Below are 19300 nucleotides of genomic sequence, written 5' to 3'. Positions count from 1 at the left end.
TGGCCCGATTCTTTGGCCCGATTCTTGGGCAAAAGTTCAGGCCACCGATAGTGCAAATGTGGAAAAATAGATTAAATGTTTGTCCGACCGGATACTGACCCTTGACCGAGCCATTTTTGTGGGTTTTGGGCGTGGGAATTTCAACCCGAGGCTTGGCCCGAGACAAAACTTTGGCCTGACACAAGCCACTTTTTTTGGCGAAAATCCGCTCTGCTCCGACCCATGATCCCCTCTAGGTGGAGGAAGGGTGGGGGCTACCACAAAAATGTGGTTGCATCCTGCTCGTTAAGGGGAGGGTTGCGGGCTGCTGCGGAAAAGGGGTTGTGACCTGCTTGTCGGGGTGGGTGGAGTAAGGGGAGGTGGTGGTGGTTAGGGTTAGGGTGTTATGTTGATTAGAGCAATAGGGTTAGGGTGTTAGGGTGGATGGAGGGGTTAATTAGGTTAATAATGTCAAAGTTGTAGATAATGCAAACGACGAGTTAACATCTATTAGAAAAAACTAATTTGGTGAACGTGATACAAAATTCAAGCGTATATGGTGAAAATCTGAACCAATAAAAATATATGACGATTTTTTTAATTTGCGGGGAATATATGGTGAAAATTTGGGAATAAAAAAATAGGACATACATTAATTTGGGAATAGAAATATATAAGAAGGAAAACAAACTAAATATTGTAGGATGATTAGGATCTAAAGCCAATGAAAATACTTTGGATGAATATTTCTCATATAAAAAATATTAGAAGATCCGAAGGCTATCGCCCAAATATATGTGGCACGAATCGTGCTAGTTTTAGCTGTGGTTTAGATTCGTTCGAAAGAAACACATGTTTATAAGAATCACATGATAAGGATCTTTTGACGTTAAGGAATGGATTCTTTGTTGGCCATGGGGTAGCTTCGGAAAGAATCACATATTTTGAACAGTTTCGTTTCCAGATTTGCTATTATTTTTGATGCGACATATAGCAGAATTTTATTGGATTATTTCAAGTCGAGTATTATATTAAGGACTTTTCTAACATATACTACCAGTTTCTTATGCATGCGATGCGTGCGACGATATTTTTAGCATAATTGTTACTCAATATTGAAAAACCATGTAAATAGGACATCAATACTGTTAATCAAGATTGATATTGATTGAGGTTCATGCCAAATTCATGTCTAGAGAAGCCAAGATAAATATAATTTGTTTTCATGATTTTATGTAATATTGTTATCTCACTTATAGATAACGAAGTATGATTAACGTTAGTTGTTTGTTAATATTCCAAAAAAATTGTAGCCAAAACCACAAAGTTGTTTGTTAGAACGACTCATCTACTTATCCTCACTATCTTTCATATCTCAGTAAAAAAGATTGAGATTTCATATTTCACGGCAAATACCACATTAATAAGCCAATGATGGTGTCAAAATTAACCCCATTAATACTCCGTTAATTTTTAGGGTAATTTTGGTCTCTGTTTTTGTGGATCTTTTTTAGGTTTGCATTTCGATCGGGTGGTAATGTTCAAAACATTAGTGGAAATGGGGTTAAAATTGGAGTTTATGTGGCTGAAGAATTAAGTAAGGGACCTCAAATTTGAAGGTAATTCTTTACGTTTTATGTTCCTAATTTCGTCCCGAAAATGTAATTGTCAACTAAATTTCACAAAGATCCGGTTACATTTTATTTGAACTTTTATTTTTGAAGATGGCTTTTTTTTTAAAAAAAAAAAAGAAATTTGTGGCTGAAGTTCTTGAATCATCCACTTTTCCTTTTTCTTTCCCTTTGTTTTTTTCAAGATTTCTTTTACTCTTTTTTCTGGATTTTTAATTATTCATACTTTTTCTACTCCTTTTTTTGGGTTTTAAATCAATCGTTTTTCCATCGATTTCTAATTTCAATATTTGTTTTGGCAAATTAGTGTAATTTCAGTTTTAGTTTGATTTTTGTGTCATTTGCTATTGTATTCAAAATTGATTTATATTTTATAATGCCTTTTTTTTTGTTACAAACATGTAATGATTTTTTTGAAATAATTATTTCAAAATTTATACCATACAATAGAGACTTAAATCATACTTCCTCCGTTTTTTTTACTTGCAAGACTTTTCTAAAAGGGAAATAATTAATTACTTGCAACATTTTCTACTTTTCCTTTCCCTTTCTCTCTATCTCTCTCCAATCACATGGGGGCCTCTCTTTTTCCCTCTCTACCTCTCTCCTACCCAAAATTTGCATTGGAGTTGATGAAAAAAAAAAGTGTTGCAAGTGAAAAAAAAAAGGAGGAAGTACATGTAATTCGAATATAAGAGTTATTTTTTTTCAACTAATTTGAAATAACTTGCAAGATGAAAAAAAAAGTATGGACCTTTTTTTTGAAGTTCGCATTTCGCCAATGGACAAATGTGAATCTTCTCGTCGAAATAGTATATTTTTCTTAGTTTGTAATTTATACTGAAGTTGTAGTGTATTGGTAATTATTTTTAGTATGTAATTGTAAATGGTTCTTGGGAACGGATTATGTAATTGCTAATGAGTTATAGTTTATAATTGAATTTTCTTGTTTTTGTAAAGTTTCCTCATTTCAGTTATTTGAATAACGTGAATTATGCAATTCTATTGATTTCAGTTGTCTTGTGATTGATTGTTATAATTGTATTTCCGGCAGTTTTTTTGAAGTCTCGTTTTGGTTGAAATTGGTCTTGTAATTTAGAAAGAGAAGGGGGTAAGATAGTATATTCAAATGGAGACACCATAGCTCCCCCATTCCTTTATATAATGGAGATAAGAGAATGACGTATGAATTGAGAATTTCATATTTTCAATAAAATAAAATATAATCCAGTAAGATTTTATTTGGGATAATATATAAGAATAGACACAGAAGATATAGAGAATCATTTAAGATTTTTAGTGTCATTGAATTTTGAAATGTAAACTTTTATATGTACTCCTTCTATTATTTTTTTTCATTCTCACTTTTGTATACATGTCTCTTGATGCACCTCTTTGAACTTAGATATCTTTCATTGTATATTAGTAAAAATTATAAACATTGAATACTAATAATGTACTAATTGAGACGAATCAAACAATACCCCACATGATTATATCATTTATAATAAATTGAAAAAATGGAGAAGATTCTCTCTAAGTATGAATAGCGTCAAGATTCCTAGTGAAAAAGATATAAAAAAAAATTGAGGGAGTATATAGGAATTTTGATGCTCTTAATCGGAAAGTGATAGATGTACACTTAGTGTTAGAGATGACAATAGGTTGGGTCATTTTTACAGACCCAGACCCGCCCCAAACCCGTTGGATCTAGAATTTAATTTTCAGACTTGATCCGTCGGGTCTAGCGGGTCCAAGGGTGCTAACTAGATCCTATATGGGTCTTTAGTTATTATCACTTTTTTTTAATCTATGTAAATTATTTCTCCCTAATATATGCATGGTTTTCTGCATCCATGGGTAAAACATTATCTAAACTAAATCTTAAAAATATTACAATTTATAAAGTTACAAGTCGTAAATGGAGTCACAACACTAACAAATTTACAAAATCACAACTTATAATATATATATATATATATATATATATATATATATATTATATATATATATTATTATATATATATATTATTATATATATATATAATATATATATATAATATATATATTATATATATATATATATATATATATATCTATTATACAAGGGAAGGGGAGAGCAATAGTGTCCTATTTTGAACTGACTATTTTTGCCCCCTTCCCTTTCTAAATTACAAAAGGAATCTCAATACCAAAATGGGGGTCAAACAAAGCCACTGGAAATTAATTTCAACAATCACTCAGAAATCACTTATATGAGGAAACTTTATAAATCACTCATATAATTGAGAAAATCACGTTGTAAAAATCACGCAAATGATCAGGAAACTTTACAAAAACAAAAAATTAAATTACAAACTAAAACTAATACTTCCTCCGTTTCTTTTTACTCGCTACACTTCTCATTTCACGGACTCCTAGGCAATTTTGGAGAAGAGAGAGGTAGAGAGTAAAAAGAAAAGGGACCCATGTGGGAGGAGAGAGATAGAGAGAGGTTATTGCCCAAAAAAGAAGTGTAGCAAGTAATGTGAAACTTCCCATAATGGAAAGTGTAGCGAGTAAAAAGAAACGGAGGAAGTATATTAGGACGTCAATACATACAAAAACATTCACAAAATTCACTTACAAATCATTGTTTTCAATAACCATTCACAATTACATACTCACAAAAACTACCTATAAACACAAATCTGAGAAAAACATAAGATTTTGACAGTGATATCACACATTCGTCCATCGATTATTTGCGAACTTTCAAACAGATACATAATTCTTTTGATCTTCAAAGTTATTTCATATTAGTCGACTGTTATGTAGTTGAAAAAATGGAGATAATAGGAATTAGTTGAAAAGGGTTTTTATATAATTAGACTTAAATTTGATTCATTTTCATATAAAATCTGAAAAAAGGTGTGTATGAAATTTGATTCATTTATGACACTGATGAAAAAGTTAATATTAGTTCTTTTTTAAAAATTCCAATATAAATTTTTGCCCAAAACTTTTGCAAAATATCCATGTTCAGAAATAAATTTTGAAAAACAAAACAATATCAAACCTTTTTGCGAACAACTTTTGCAAAAATCCATTTTCAGAAAAAAAAATTTACATTAACTTGCGAAATCAGATTGTATATGAAAATTTAAAATTTCGTTTCACCTATAATTGAAACTCAAAGTGTTCAAATTTAGAAAAGGAGAAAAATAAAAAATGACCATTTCATGCGAAATCAAATTGTGTATGAAAAACTTAAAATTTCATTTTACATATAATTGAAACTCAAAGTGTTAAAATTTAGAAAAGGAGAAAAATTAAAATGACCATTTCATTCAAAATCAGATTGTGTATGAAAATTTAAATTTATTTCAAATATAATTGAAACTCAAAGTGTGAACATTTAGAAAAGGAGAAAAATTTAAATGATAAAAATTTTTAAATACAATTTGTGAAATCAGAATTTAGAAGTTAGACAAGGAAAAAAAACTGAAATTGTCTTATACTTTTCGGTTACAATTTTGGGATCATAGAGAAATTACTGAAATCCATATCAAAAACTATTATAAATTACAAAAATGAATAAAACCAAAAAAAAGAACATGACGATATTTAGTAAAGAACATCATACTGATTATAAAAGAACATGCGCATATAAGACTTGAACTATTCAAAATCACAAAAATGAATAACAACATAAAAAGAACATGAAAGAATCTTATTCACAAAATGGAAGTAAACTTAAATACTAACTTGCATTTTCAGTTTGTTTACTACTTAGTATTAGGCCTAAAAATATCATCGCACGCATGGCGGGCACAAGGCTCGTCTTGTTTATGATGGCAGGTCACAGGAAATTGGGGTGGATTCTGATGAGACTTTCAGTTCTGTTGTCAAACCACAAACTATTCGCACTATCTTGAGTTTGGTTATGGCTCTTAACTGGTCAATTCATCAGCTTGATGTTTAAAACACATTTCTTCGTGGCGATCTTTGAGAGACAATCTATATGGATCAGCCTTCGGGTTGTGTTGATAAACGCACACCTCATAAGTTTGTTGCTTACGCAAGCCTCTTTATGGCCTTAAACAGGCGCCTCGTTTGTGGTATCATCGCTTTTCCACTTACTTATTACAGATGGGTTTCATCATTACTCATAGTGATCACTCTCTTTTCACTTTCACCATGGCTCCAACATGCCTATTTATTATTACATGTATATTGGTAACTTCTTGTGATAGGTTATGAGAGCACATCATCACGTAGCTACGCACTGAGTCCATGATGTCTAATTTGGGACCATTGACTTACTTTCTGGGTATTGATGTCTCCCGAAAACCATCCTACATGCTCCTCTCCCAACAAAAATATGCTCAAGAAATTCTTGAGTGTGCTAGTATGGCTAGCTGCAAGCCTAATGCCACTCTTGTGGACAGACAATCAATCCAAACTTAGTGCATATGCTGGTGATATGTTTCATGATCCTACATTGTATCGCAGTCTTGCGCGGCGGCTGCTCTTTAGTATTTCACATTCACTCTCCGTGACATAGCTTATGTGGTACCACAGGTTTGTTTATTTATGCATGACACCGGGGTCTCATTATAAGGCTTTAAAGTGCATAATTCGCTACATTCCAGGGTATTATTAATCTCGGATTACATTTACATCCTTCTTCCTCTCTGCGCTTGATCACTTACACTAATGATGATTAGGGTGAGTGTCCTAATACTGGTCGTTCCACATTTGGCTATTGTTGCTTTTTAGGCGACAATCTTATTTCGTGGTCCTCTAAGCGTTAGCCTACTCTTTCCAGATCTAGTGCAGATGTTGTAGTTGAATCATGTTTGTTACATAACTTATTACTTGAGTTACATTGCCCCCTTCGATAGACAACTCTTGTCTATTGTGATAATATCAGTGCTATTTACCTCTCCAGCAACCATTTTAGCACCAACGAACCAAACATATTGAGATGGATATTCATTTTGTAAAAGAAAAGGTTGCGTATGGGAATGTTCGGGTGCTACATGTTCCATCCCAGTATCAGTTTGCCGACATTTTCACCAAAGGCCTGCCTCGTCAGCTATTTTTAGAATTTCGATCCAGTCTTAGCATCCATCATCTTCATGCTACCTCTGCAGGGGTGTGATAGATAATATATTTAGGATATATTTTCTTCATATTATTAGGATATACTTCCTCCGTTTCACAATACATGCACCATTTTCCTTATTTGGATGTTTCACAATACATGCATCATTTCCATATTTGGTAAATTTTTTTTGTTTGAAAAGACCTTTATGCCCCTACTTAAGAAACTCAACTACCCCAATTAATTTTCCACCCACTCGCTTATAATTGATGCTTTCATTTAATTAATCACTCCCTCCAAATTTTGCCTTTGGTCTAGAAAGTTCTAAACGTCATCCGCTTCTCTCACTTTTCTTTATCCTGTTGTACCATTGTTCTTTGAAAGGAACCCTAATAATCTCTCTCATCTCACCATTTTTCTGTTGGAACTTCATAGCTGCAGTTTTAGAAAATTTTATTTTGCCCTCTTTTACAGCAAATCTGGGCAGTAATTTCGAGTTTCTCCTATTCCTACGATTTTTGTTATGTTGAGGTACTTTTTTTCAAGCTTTATATCTACGATTTTCGGAATTTGTTTGTGTGAGTTCAGATCTGAATGTTGTGGGAAAAATACGTGTAAATTCATGTGCTTTTTTTTTTGTTTCAATTTCGGGCCCTATTTATTTTCTTTCAATTTCGAGCCCTATTTTTTTGTCTAATATTGTGGGTACAATATTGTGGGCAATATTCGAGCTTGAAATTTTTTTTTTTTTAAATTTTGAGCCCTAGTTGCTATCTTCAATTTCGAATGGCCTTAAAGCTCCTGATTTTGTCATAATTTGGAGCCCTGTTTTTGTCAAAATTTTGTGCTCTATTGTTGTCAAAATTTTGAACCAGGTTTTTTCATAATTTGGTGTTTGTTGCTGATTTTGTGATGGGATTTTGTCAAATCTCGTGCCATGGTTGATGATCTTGTATATATATACTTTACTTGGTATACATACTTTACTTTGTGATGTGTTCAGTATCATGGTTTTGCCTTTTGACTTATATTTTGACATAGAAATATCATTGTTGAATATATATGCATGGTTTCATGTTCCTCACCTTAACGTAAAGGTGAAAATGCTATAGTTTGCCTTTTTTCCTTGTAGTGGCATGGAACGGAATATGGTATGTCTAAATCTAGTCACTAATAGAAGTGACAAAAGCCAAGGCAAATTCATTTTTTTCTTTAGCCAAAAAAGTCTTAGCTAGCAACTTTTCAAGATGGAATAGCAACATTTGGCTGCTTTATTTTGGTCTTTTGACCCTGGTTGTACTATTGCTTTCTGATTTTGTGTATGTAATTTGGAGCCGTGATTTTGGGATTTCAGGTACACATGTCGGATTGTACATCTGAGAGTGATGAAGAGTGGGTTGCAAGGATGAAGAAGAAACAAAAGAAGGATTATACATGTGAAAGTGATGAAGAGCATTTTGCGAGTCTTGACTTGCCTTGTTACTCTGATAACTATGAAGAAGATGACCTTGATGATGTTAGTTACAATGGACTTGTTACAAAATTGGATGCATACCATGCATTATCTTCCTCACATACCACTAAATCCTCTGATGAAGAAGAGGATTGTATACATGTAACCCCAAATGCTTATAATATTGCACAACCTTTAGAGGTTCCTGATACTCCTCCTGAAAAAATTGGTGCTTCAACTTCTCGTATTCGTGGTCATATTCTTCATACAAGATACTTATTGGGTGATTCTCATAATCAGAATCCATGCATTCCTGATACTCCTCTTGAAAAAATTGGTGTTTCAACTTCTTGTATTCGTGGTCGTATTCTTCATACAAGAAACTTATTGAGTGATTCCCATAATAAGAATACAAGCCAAGATGAAGGCTTTGATTCTGATGAAACTCAATCCCCTCATGACCCTCTTGGTTGATTTTTTGTGCTGCAACTTACTCCAGTTGTGTTGCTGGAATCCAGATGAGTTTCTTACCCTTATGTTTACTTTGTTGCATTGCCTCCTCATTTGTTGCATTTGCTGGCTAAATGTGGTGCTTGGTTCAGTGATTGTTACTAATTGCTTATCTTAGTTGGCTGGCCATTGAAATAATTGTTTATTGGAATTGATGAAATGTGGTGGGTGTTTATTAACTGATTTGGTTTGTTGTGTATGTTAATGGGATGGACATGTGGTATTGTATAATCCTCAATGATGAAAGTCAGTTCGTTGGTAGTATAACCCTTACCTTTGACTCATAGTTACCTTGGTTGGCCATTTAGAGTTGTAGGTAAGCATGGTGTGTATCCGTAATTGTTGACGATCCATTGGTTGGTATTAATGATGATAAATTGGGAAGATGAGAGGCTAGTAATCTTATGTTAGCCTCAGTGACGAATCTAGGAGGTCTTATACCATTTAACCAACTTCTTTGGATGTTCATGATTGTTCTCATCATCTAATGTTGACCTCCTCTACATGTACTCACTCCTGTGCAGCATGAGTAAAGGTTTGTGGTTGTATGTATGCTGAAAAATTGATTACTTGAGAGGATTAGTCAAATGATGACATATGCTGAATCTGAGCCTTTTCAAAAGCCATCTAGTTTTTATTTGCTTCATGTTTTTTCATGCAGTTTACATAATTACAAAAAAACTTGCAAACATCATGTTTCTTCATGCACTTTAAATAATTACAAAAAAGTTGCTAACATTCTGTTTTTTTCATTTCAATTGACTCTACAAAAACTTGGTAACATGTGGTTTTTCTTTTCAATCCACTTTACGAAACATCCTTACAATATGTTTTTAACATTTAACTTTACAAAAACTTACTAACCTTTTGGATGTTCCATTTCTATTATCTTTACAAAAACTTGCCTACGTAATTTTGCACTTTACAAAAACTTACTAACCCTTATCCATCTACTCTCCAAAAAATCCTCCATTTTAAGTTGCTGGATGTTATACTACAACTTTACCTTCCAAAAGATGTTCCACTGCTCCTGTCACAACCTCATCTGGTATTTCTATTGTGTAAGGCAACTCACCTTGTCTATCTAGCTTTGTTTCCCAATGTGGGGATTTTTGTAGTCGTTGCCTCTTTGCACTTTAAAATCTCTAACATAACCAATTGTAATTGAACCCATGTGTAATTGATCATCCTTGGGTCATAAGCATCATAAGCTTCCTTCACTGATTTCACAAGTTCATCCACATTTGTAAGGAATGCCTTGTATTGAAGTGATTGAATGGCTCTAAAGAATCCAAAATCCAGTAAGTTAAGATCAGGTGACTGCGTGGCTGACAAATTAAATGCATATCAAACCAACACTGTTTGCAGCCTCTAAAAATTGTGCATCATCAATTGCAATATGTGGCCTTGCATTGTCTTGTTGGATCCAAATTGTTTTTGTTGCAAAAGTAGGCCATTTGGCTTTGATGGCTGGGATGAGTTCAGTGATAATCTTTTGTCTGATGGCTTTCTTAGTGATGCTTTGTATAGCCTTGGTTTCCATAGTCCCTCTGTCTCTGTTTACACTTGTCCTTTGTGCCGCAACATCTTCAGTGAATGCATATATGCCTATTTTTCCATCCCACATATACACCAATGGAAAACAATGGTCTTCCTATCCCTCCATGAACATTACTTTGTTAATCCATTTTTTACTCTGACATGATCTATACAGATCTTCCTCATCAGCCAACAGGTAGTATCTCTGAGTAACCTGGCTCATATAGAACCATTTCTCGTCTATATGAATCATGTTGCTCAGATTTTGAAACTTAGATAGATCAGTCACTATTTTTGGAATACTGAGAGATAACACCCAAGTTAATCTCTTTACTTTGTCTGCTTCAGTGAGCTTTGGTTTGATTGAATTTGTGTGTGGCCTTAATATTCCCCTTTTTACCCACCTATAAATGGTGGAAGGACTAACTTTCAAAGCCTCTGCAAAAGATTTCAGTGTGGTTTTATGCTTTTTTGGAATTGCTCTAAGTGTGTCCAGGTTGACATCAATAAACTTCCTCCCAGATTTGCCCTTTTTTTGTGTTTCACATTGATGATTCCACTGGATGTCATTTGCCTCTTTGCATCTTTCCATATTCCGTAAATTGTGGACCTATTCACTCCATATTCAGCAGCAGTTTTGTTGAACAAACCTCTGGGTACCTTGAGATTTGTTGCTTGACGTAGCGAAAAGGTTACCAATTTCTGCCTTTGTTTGTTTGATAACATGGGCCTTTTGTTCAGTTCTATAACATCATTTGCATTAGCGTTGCCTTCATTATTAGACTCGTTGCTTGATTCTTCTTCTTCCTCATTTGGTTGCATTGTGTTTTCTTCCTCAAGTGTGTAATACCTAACAGTTGAAGGTTCTTCTTCTTCATAGAGGTAAGAGAGAGACTCTAATGACAACAACTCCTCTACATCAAAGTGACCATCATCATCTTCAACCTGTGGAGCCCAACTTTCTCCCTCTACATCAACCATAATGGAGTATGTGGAGTGTGTTATTACTGTGAACTTTGTATTGTGTGTGCTGTGTGAAGAAATTGACTTTGGTTGCTTCTAAAGTTCCAAATGTAAAGTTGATATGCTTTTATAGTTAAGTTTGAGCTACTGTAAATTTTAAAACTTTTGAAATCAATGAAATTTGAAAATTTGGCACCATTATGTTGGGATTAAATTTTGGCAGGTTTCACAAAATTTTGGAGGGAAACAAAATTTTTCTCTCTTTTCCCTTCACATTTCACGTGAATGTGAGAAAGCAGGACCCCACCATTACCCCATGTGCAATATCTAAACAATTAATCACTATCCTTTACAATATAATCACATGGGTTTAAATTGCAAATATAACATTCTCTCTCCTCACCTTTGGTTTGTGTCCCCATGAGAAATGGTGCATATATTGTGAAACGGAGGAAGTATATTTAGATATTATATCTGAATTTGTAATCATTCTCTACTTAGGTTTCCTAACATAATTAGGACTAAGGCTTTGTAACCCCTATATATTGTTCAATAGAATGATCTCCATTCACGGAGTTTATCGTAATCTAACAAATATGTTTTTCAGAACTTATAACTAAAAAACTAGAAATTAATTTTTATGATTTCTGCATTTTAGTTTTTGGTTCTAAAAATAATAGACATTGAACAAAGAAAACGGCAGCCAACAACCATATGTATTAGATTATGATTATGATCGAATGAATATAAGGCTAATCTAAACTACTAGCTATGGTATGGTTTCAACAAAGGTAAAGGAATATGTCCTGGCATGGTAGTATATTTGGAGCTCTAATAATCTGTTTACATTTTGTGTACTACTTGTGTGTGCCATATTTTTTATTGGTTCACTAGTAATATTGTGGCTCGGGCGATCTCTCGGGTCCGTACAATTATCAAATATATTATTATTATAAATTTCATAATCGATTATATTAGCTTTTCGTAATATTTTGTGCAGTGCAAAATTGGAAAATGGACGTTATGACATGATAAATGTTCAAAAGAACTTCTAAGGAATTGGAGATAAAAATAACAATTTCGATGGAATTTGGGTAAGAGAATCTTATTACTTAATAAAAAAGGTTAAAGATCAAAAAGCTCTTCCACATGTTTTTGTAATTACATATAGATATAAGATATTATTATGTTTTACTTTGAAATATTAAGCATTGAAATTGTAATGGATTAGTGGTTAAACTCTCACATACATTTCAAAGGTCGTGTGTTCGAATTTTAGTAACTACATATTGTTAATATTTTTTTATTGAGATTACAAACATGTATATTAAAAGTTTCAGAAGAGTGTCACGTGGCATTCTTTTGATAGGAAGGTCTTTTAATATATTTATATAGATTAGAAAGTACTTTTGAAATTGAATTATAAAGTGATTGGCCAAAGTGATAATAAGACCTTATAAAAAAAACTAGTTATTAGGCTCGAGCTATGTCTTTGGGTAAGAAAATGTTTCATTTATTAATATTATACTTTAAAATGATAACACTAAATACAACTTGATCTAGTGGTTAAAACTTTAGTATCTGAACTTGAAGTTAGGGTTCAAAACATATACTATGTAATTTCTAATTTTTAATAAGTGGTACACAAAAAATGTAACGGAAGTTAATTAAGTTTAATTTGGTGGGGAAAACTTTGTTCTTTTTGTGCAAAGGGGGGAAAACTTTGTGATGAAGTGGGGTTTTCATGGCATAAAGACTTATGCTATTAAGAGGATCTTCAGACCTCCTTATCATGGCACCACAAACTTACATTCCCTTACCCTCAAATAAGGAAAAAAAAAGGTCACTTATATTCTTCTTCATCTCTTCCTTCAAGTTCCTCTCCAACCCTACCTTTTACTTCCAAACTTCAGTACTATCAGAGTATCAGTAGCTGCACACTTACCTTCAAATATTTCATAGAACATGGAAATAGAGAACAATATGATGATCACAAGGCCAAGGTACGCCCTTTTGCTAGCAGCACATGACTCAGACTACGTGAAGAAAGTATATGGAGGATACTTCAATGTTTTTGTCGCGGCATTCGGCGAAGAAGGAGAGATATGGGATTTGTATAGAGTTGTGGAGGGAGAATTCCCAGACATGAATGAGCTTGAGAGCTATGATGGGTTTGTAATTAGTGGGAGCCCCTATGATGCTTATGGGAATGATTATTGGATCATTGAGCTTTGCCTTCTTTTGCAAAATCTTGATGCCATGCAAAAGAAAGTTCTTGGTATCTGCTTCGGTCATCAGGTAATAAACACCCTTATTTCCCTATATATACCAAAATAGTTAGTACTACTTGTTTATGATCATGCACCTATTACTCGAACTGCTCTTTCAGTGTAGTAGGTGGTAATAAACAGTCGTAACAATAATGGATTTTAGTGTAATTTTGTAAGAAAGTCTCATGTCCATACGGCCATACCTATCGTAATGAAGCTTCATCTCAGCACATGTAGTCTTTCTTTGTAATAGATTGTAATGAATATTTAATTAAGGAAGAAAATAGATGTTTTCGAGGATAATATATTAGTATTACCATGGATATCGATATAATTCATTTTACATACTTATAATATACCCTTATCATCATTAATAACTACTAACCAAACAAGGCGTACATAAATTTGTATTATTATATGAAACGAATATGCTCTTTGTTTGATATATGATGAATATATAATAATGTATTTGTGATGTATATATAATATGATTCTGATTCTGGTGTCAAATCATACATGTAGGTCAATAGTGTGACCACCTAGTTTTAATTTAGTTATCAGATTGTTAGTTCTTGTACACTTTTGTTATGATGTCTATCACCATACAAGAGGGATATTGATTTACCTTATATGCAAGATATTGGCATGTATATTTTATTCTTGTCATTTAGTGAATAAAATGTGATGGAATATATACTTTATTTTATTACACTGTAAAATAATAAAGAAATCTATCTATATATTAATGGAAAATGTTGATTTTTGTCCCCTTTAGATAAGAATTTTCTTTTTATCACATATAAATTACTCACAAGCATATGTTGTGGAATCTGAAAAAAAATCTACTTTAACTTATTATAATATGATATGTTTAAAATACTTCTCATAATAACGACTTCTAGGTGAGTGGCCTTGTGCGAGGGCAGCACAAAGTAAATCCATCTTAGCGCTGGATTTTTGAAAAGGGCCTCCAAAAAAAGTTCAATAATCTAATTAACAAATACTCTATCAAGTTGTTATCATTAATTGAGATTGTTGTTTTATAAAGTATGTTGAAATACTATTATTATCTTTTTTCTGGAATTTCTTACATCCATATCATAAAAGAAAATATCACGTATTATTTTGGACAACTAGAGTTCAAAAAAATAAATATTTTGAGAGTTAGTCTTGCGTGGACTTGGTCCACAATAATATTGACTAAAACCACTTATTTAACATAGTGACACCTTTTTTCCATATAGTAACTTATCCAAATTTTAAGTTACATTATACAGTTACTATCTACTATAATGACTGTTTTTTTTAATATAGTAACTCTTTCTCACATTTTATCATGATGGAGTTTTCACTTTGTGACATAGTAACTTTTTTTTCATAGTCAAACTTCATAATTTATATCTATTCATCTTAATATTTTATTTTTTTATATAGTAATCTCTTTTTTCATAAATCGCATGAATTAGCGTTAGGTCCCCACTAATTTAGTGTGGACCAAGTCTATAAGTTTTTTATATAATTTGATGGCTATCTTACTATATTTTGCCTTTTAACTTCGGAACTATAATAGCTATTGTGCAGGGCATTGGGAGGAAAAGTGGGAAGATCTCCCACAGGATGGGATATAGGCGTAAGAGAAATAAGAATAGATCACAAGGAATTTTTGCCCAAACAACTTGACTTTTCAAAGGGTTCAGATGATGAGATTCCACGTTCCTTAACAATAATTGAGTGCCATCAAGATGAAGTATGGGAGTTGCCGTTTGATGCTGAGGTGGTAGCATCTTCTGATAAGACAAGGGTAGAAATGTTCACCATTGGCAACCACATTTTGGGCACTCAAGGCCATCCTGAATATACAAAAGACATTCTATGTCATCTCATTGACCGACTAGTCGCCAATGGCTCTATTGAGGTAACATCTTGCCAATATTAGTTTGTCAAAGATTTTTTTTTATACATTGTTTGTCAATTGATACATGTAATATTGGTCCCTAATAAATCCAGTTAGAATATATTCTCCACTATCCATGAATTTGTTGAAAATAATTTTTGTTGTCTCTTATAATATGGTAAAAATTCAGAAAATCATATATAATTATTTTACAGTTTTTTCACCAAATCCCCCCGAGTTTTCATGAAATTCACTGGGTACCCCCGCACGTTTGAAAATACACGAGATACCCCTCAGTTTCAACATAATACACCCGGATACCCTTAATGACTAACGGCTTTAACTGTTGTTAGTCATTAACCCTTTTTTGTTGTTTTCAGCCCTAATTAATCACTAACCTAACCCTAACCCTAATCCTAACTCTAAATCCTAACCCTAAACCCTAACCACCCTCCCCACAACCCTCCCCACCACCCCAGCAAACCCCCCATCCCCAACCCCACCCTGCCCACCACCTCAACAGACTCCCCCCTTCCCAACCACCGGCCGCCCTCCTCCCCACCCCCCGTAGCCCCTTCCCTAACACCCTCGCAGCCGCCAACCCCACCGATCCCCCCATTGGAATTTCGATCCCCTCACCTTCAATGAGTTTTACTCCCCTCCCCCCACCCTCGTCGAGTTTCGATCCCCTCCCCCCACCTTCGTCAATTTTCGCTCCTTCACTCATTGCAGCCGCGTACTGGATCCCCTCACCTCCGACGAATTTTCGCTCCTCTGTCAATCCCAGGAAAATTGAAACTCGGCGGGGGTGCGGGGAGGGGATCGAAACTGAACGGGGGTGGGGGGAGGGGAGTGAGACTCGTCGGGGGTGGGGGGATGGAGTGAAATTCCAGTGGGGGATTGGTGGGGTGGGCGGCTGCGAGGGGGTTAGGGAAGGGGTTGTGGGGGTGGGGAGGGGGCGGTCGGTGGTTGGGGGAGGGGGGGTCTACTGGGGTGGTGGGGAGGGGGGGCCGGTGGTTGGGGAGGGGGATCTACTGGGGTGGTGGGGAGGGTGGTGGGTGGATGGGGTGGTGGGGAGGGCGTTTAGGGTTAGGGTTTAGAGTTAGGATTAGGGTTAGGGTTTAGAGTTAGGATTAGAGTTAGGGTTTAGAGTTAGGATTAGGTTTAGGGTTAAGTTAGTGGTTAATTGGGGTTGAAAACAAAAAAAAAGGGTTAATGACTAACGGCAGTTAACGTCGTTAGTCATTAAGGGTATCAGGGTGTATTATGTTGAAACTAAGGAGTACCCCGTATATTTTCAAAAGTGCGGGGGTACCCGGTGAATTTCATGAAAACTCAGGGACATTTGGTAAAAAAACCGATTATTTTACATGTGATTATCCGGATTGGTGAAGAAACATATATGTATGTTTACTTGTTTTTTGGCTACTGGCTTTCAACTGTCTCATTCCTCAAAAGATATTTATTTTTTGAGTCTTCACGATTTTCTAAAATAAAAGTTTTTTTTAGAATAAGAAGGATAAAAAAGATACATGTACAACTTTTATAAATGAATGCATATGTTTTGAGCTTAAATTAAAGTGCATGCTTTTATTTTTCTAATTAACTGACTAAAAGTATCTTTGCTTGGAAACTAAAAAGATTGTCTTACCATAAAATTAATGCAAGTTCACCTCGCTTTATTTCCTAAAAGTGTTACTTTGTAAGTTAAAATGGTCATTCTATGCGTTAAAAGGATCATTTTTAGATAATGGGTCACTCCATGTCTTAAAAGCATTATTTGTACCATAAATGACCCATTTATAACAACAAGTTACCCACGTCTTACCATAGATAATTATGGTAATACGTTCTTATATGAGACTTTGTGAAAAAGAAAAATGATTTTAACTTTATGTAAAAACGATATATATTCTATTAAAATAATGCACGTTATAAATGAATTAAGTTTATTTAATTTAAAAAGTATGTAAAGTTGACTTATAATATGTGCAAATAGAACCCTGCTCATATAAACCTTAAAAGAAATTATAAAGTTATGTCTCATATATATAATTCCCTCACTCTAGCTAGCGCATCACTCGTCCCCCTCCTCCCACCACACCCAGCCTGCCGCCTCCCCCTTCCTACTACCCCCTAGCCCACATTCCCCCTCGCATCAGCTAGTCCCTCCCTGTCGAATCCCCCACAACCACACAGCCCCCCGTCGAATCATCCACAACTCGAATCTCTCCCTGTCGAATCCCCCACAATCGCGCCTCCTCCCTCGCATAAGCTAGTCCTTCGCTTACAAAGCAGTCGTTCCCCCTCCCTCAGTCGGTCTTGCGAAATGGCTCGATTTCTTCGATAATAATGGTGTCGGCGACTGATTTCGGATCTACTACGCCGGCAAGAGTGAGAGAGGACCTGTGTGGGGTATGCTGGGGAGGGGGACCTACGTGGGGGCTGTTGGGGAAGGGGAGGGGGCCTGTGTGGCTGATGCGGGGGTGGGGCTGCAGATGGTGGTCTAGCATTAGGGGGTTGGGTTAGGGAGAGAGAGTTAGGATTTACTTAGGGTTAATTAGGTTTAATTAGGATTTTTTAGGGTTAATTAGGGTTTTTAGGGTTAATGACTAACGAAGTTAATCATTGTTAGTCATTAAGGGGATCTGGTGAATTTTTTAAAAGGTCATGTGTATCTGGTGAATTCGAAAAGTGGAATATTTAGTGAATAAATTTTTTTGTCAAGGGTATTTGGTGAAATAACCGTATATATTATGTTTGTATGTTTAATGTATGTATTCATGTATGTATGTACGTACTATAGACATAAGATATAATTAATGTAATATACCTTGAAGCATTCTATCTTAGTCCTTTTAAAAATCATATACCATTTATTCTAACTAAAAATATTGCAATTTATCGTGAATGTGTATTCCTTACTATTTCAAAATTTATCTTAATTATATAGGAAGATTTTGCTGAAACAACGAGGTCCAAAATAGAGAACATCGAGCCTGACAGATATTACTGGGAGAAGCTTTGCAGAAATTTTCTCAAGGGAATTCACATGGAGTTAATGATCAACTTTTCAGTCTAATATAAAAGTTTATTGTGTGTATAAATAATAATAATGGGTCATCCTCAATTGAAATCATGTGACTGTATTTATAATAAGGGGTTCTCTCCAACTTATTTTCAGTTCATTTCAGTTCAATTCAATTCAATTCAATTCAATTCAGTTCAGTTCAATTCAGTCCAGTTCAGTTCAGATCAGTTCAGTTTAGACCAGTTCAGTTCAGATCAGTTCGGTTCAGTTCAGTTCAGCTCTTGACAATAATTTTACTCTCACATATCACTATTCATTTCAGTTCAGTTCAGATCAGTTCAGCTCAACTGTTTTATGCCGAGGAGAACATGCCCTAAGGGTTTACACCATGTCACATATATCTATGTCAAATAAGTCAAGAGGAAAGTAATGGCATCCTCCTTGAAATTTACTTGAATGGCCCCAACATAAATATTACATTTCAAGTTTTCACGAATAACTTCTGGCAGCTAATCAACTTCAATTCCACGCATAAATTTGTCAAAACAAAAATATCAATCAAATCAAATTTAAACCCACTCAACTCATATAAGGTTCAATCACATAAATTTACCAATAAAAAAGATTCAATCAAAAAGATTCATAATCAATAACTTACCAAACTTTAATACCACATACAATAACAAAAAAATTACACGGCATAACAACCTTTCAAATTAATTTTTCAATAACACAAACTTAATTACAAACACAAACTCCAAAAAAAAAATCAGCTCTCTTCATAGATTGGAGTTTCACAGCATTCTCAAATACGAAATTCTCAAATTTGCCCATTCTTTACCATTTACCAGGTATGCAATTTGTTATTGAAAAATATAATTATGTGTGTTGTTCTATATTCAGTAAATCATAAAATACGTACTATGTTCGAGTAAAATAAA

The 19300-nt window shown here is 34.3% G+C and overlaps 1 protein-coding gene across 1 annotated transcript; it reads left to right on the top strand.

Moving 5' to 3' along the window:
• The first annotated feature begins 12257 nt into the window (after window positions 1-12257).
• On the top strand, window positions 12258-18516 carry LOC104901749 (gamma-glutamyl peptidase 5). The gene is made up of 3 exons (XM_010689353.4): window positions 12258-13462; window positions 15005-15349; window positions 18282-18516. Exons 1-3 carry the CDS (start codon window positions 13130-13132, stop codon window positions 18408-18410), a joined length of 807 nt encoding a protein of 268 aa, XP_010687655.2. The 5' UTR covers window positions 12258-13129; the 3' UTR covers window positions 18411-18516.
• Window positions 18517-19300: the final 784 nt, after the last annotated feature.

Source organism: Beta vulgaris, chromosome 8 (genome assembly GCF_026745355.1).
Source record: "Beta vulgaris subsp. vulgaris cultivar EL10 chromosome 8, EL10.2, whole genome shotgun sequence".
NCBI lineage: Eukaryota > Viridiplantae > Streptophyta > Magnoliopsida > Caryophyllales > Amaranthaceae > Beta > Beta vulgaris.
Note: the sequence above shows the minus strand (reverse complement) of the source record. Positions and strands in the feature narration are given on the sequence as shown.

Coding starts and splice junctions, on each gene's coding strand:
- LOC104901749 (XM_010689353.4), top strand. CDS start 13,130: ATGGAAATAGAGAACAATATGATGATCACAAGGCCAAGGTACGCCCTT. Junction 13,463..15,004: donor GTATCTGCTTCGGTCATCAG/GTAATAAACACC, acceptor GAACTATAATAG/CTATTGTGCAGGGCATTGGG. Junction 15,350..18,281: donor TCGCCAATGGCTCTATTGAG/GTAACATCTTGC, acceptor TTAATTATATAG/GAAGATTTTGCTGAAACAAC.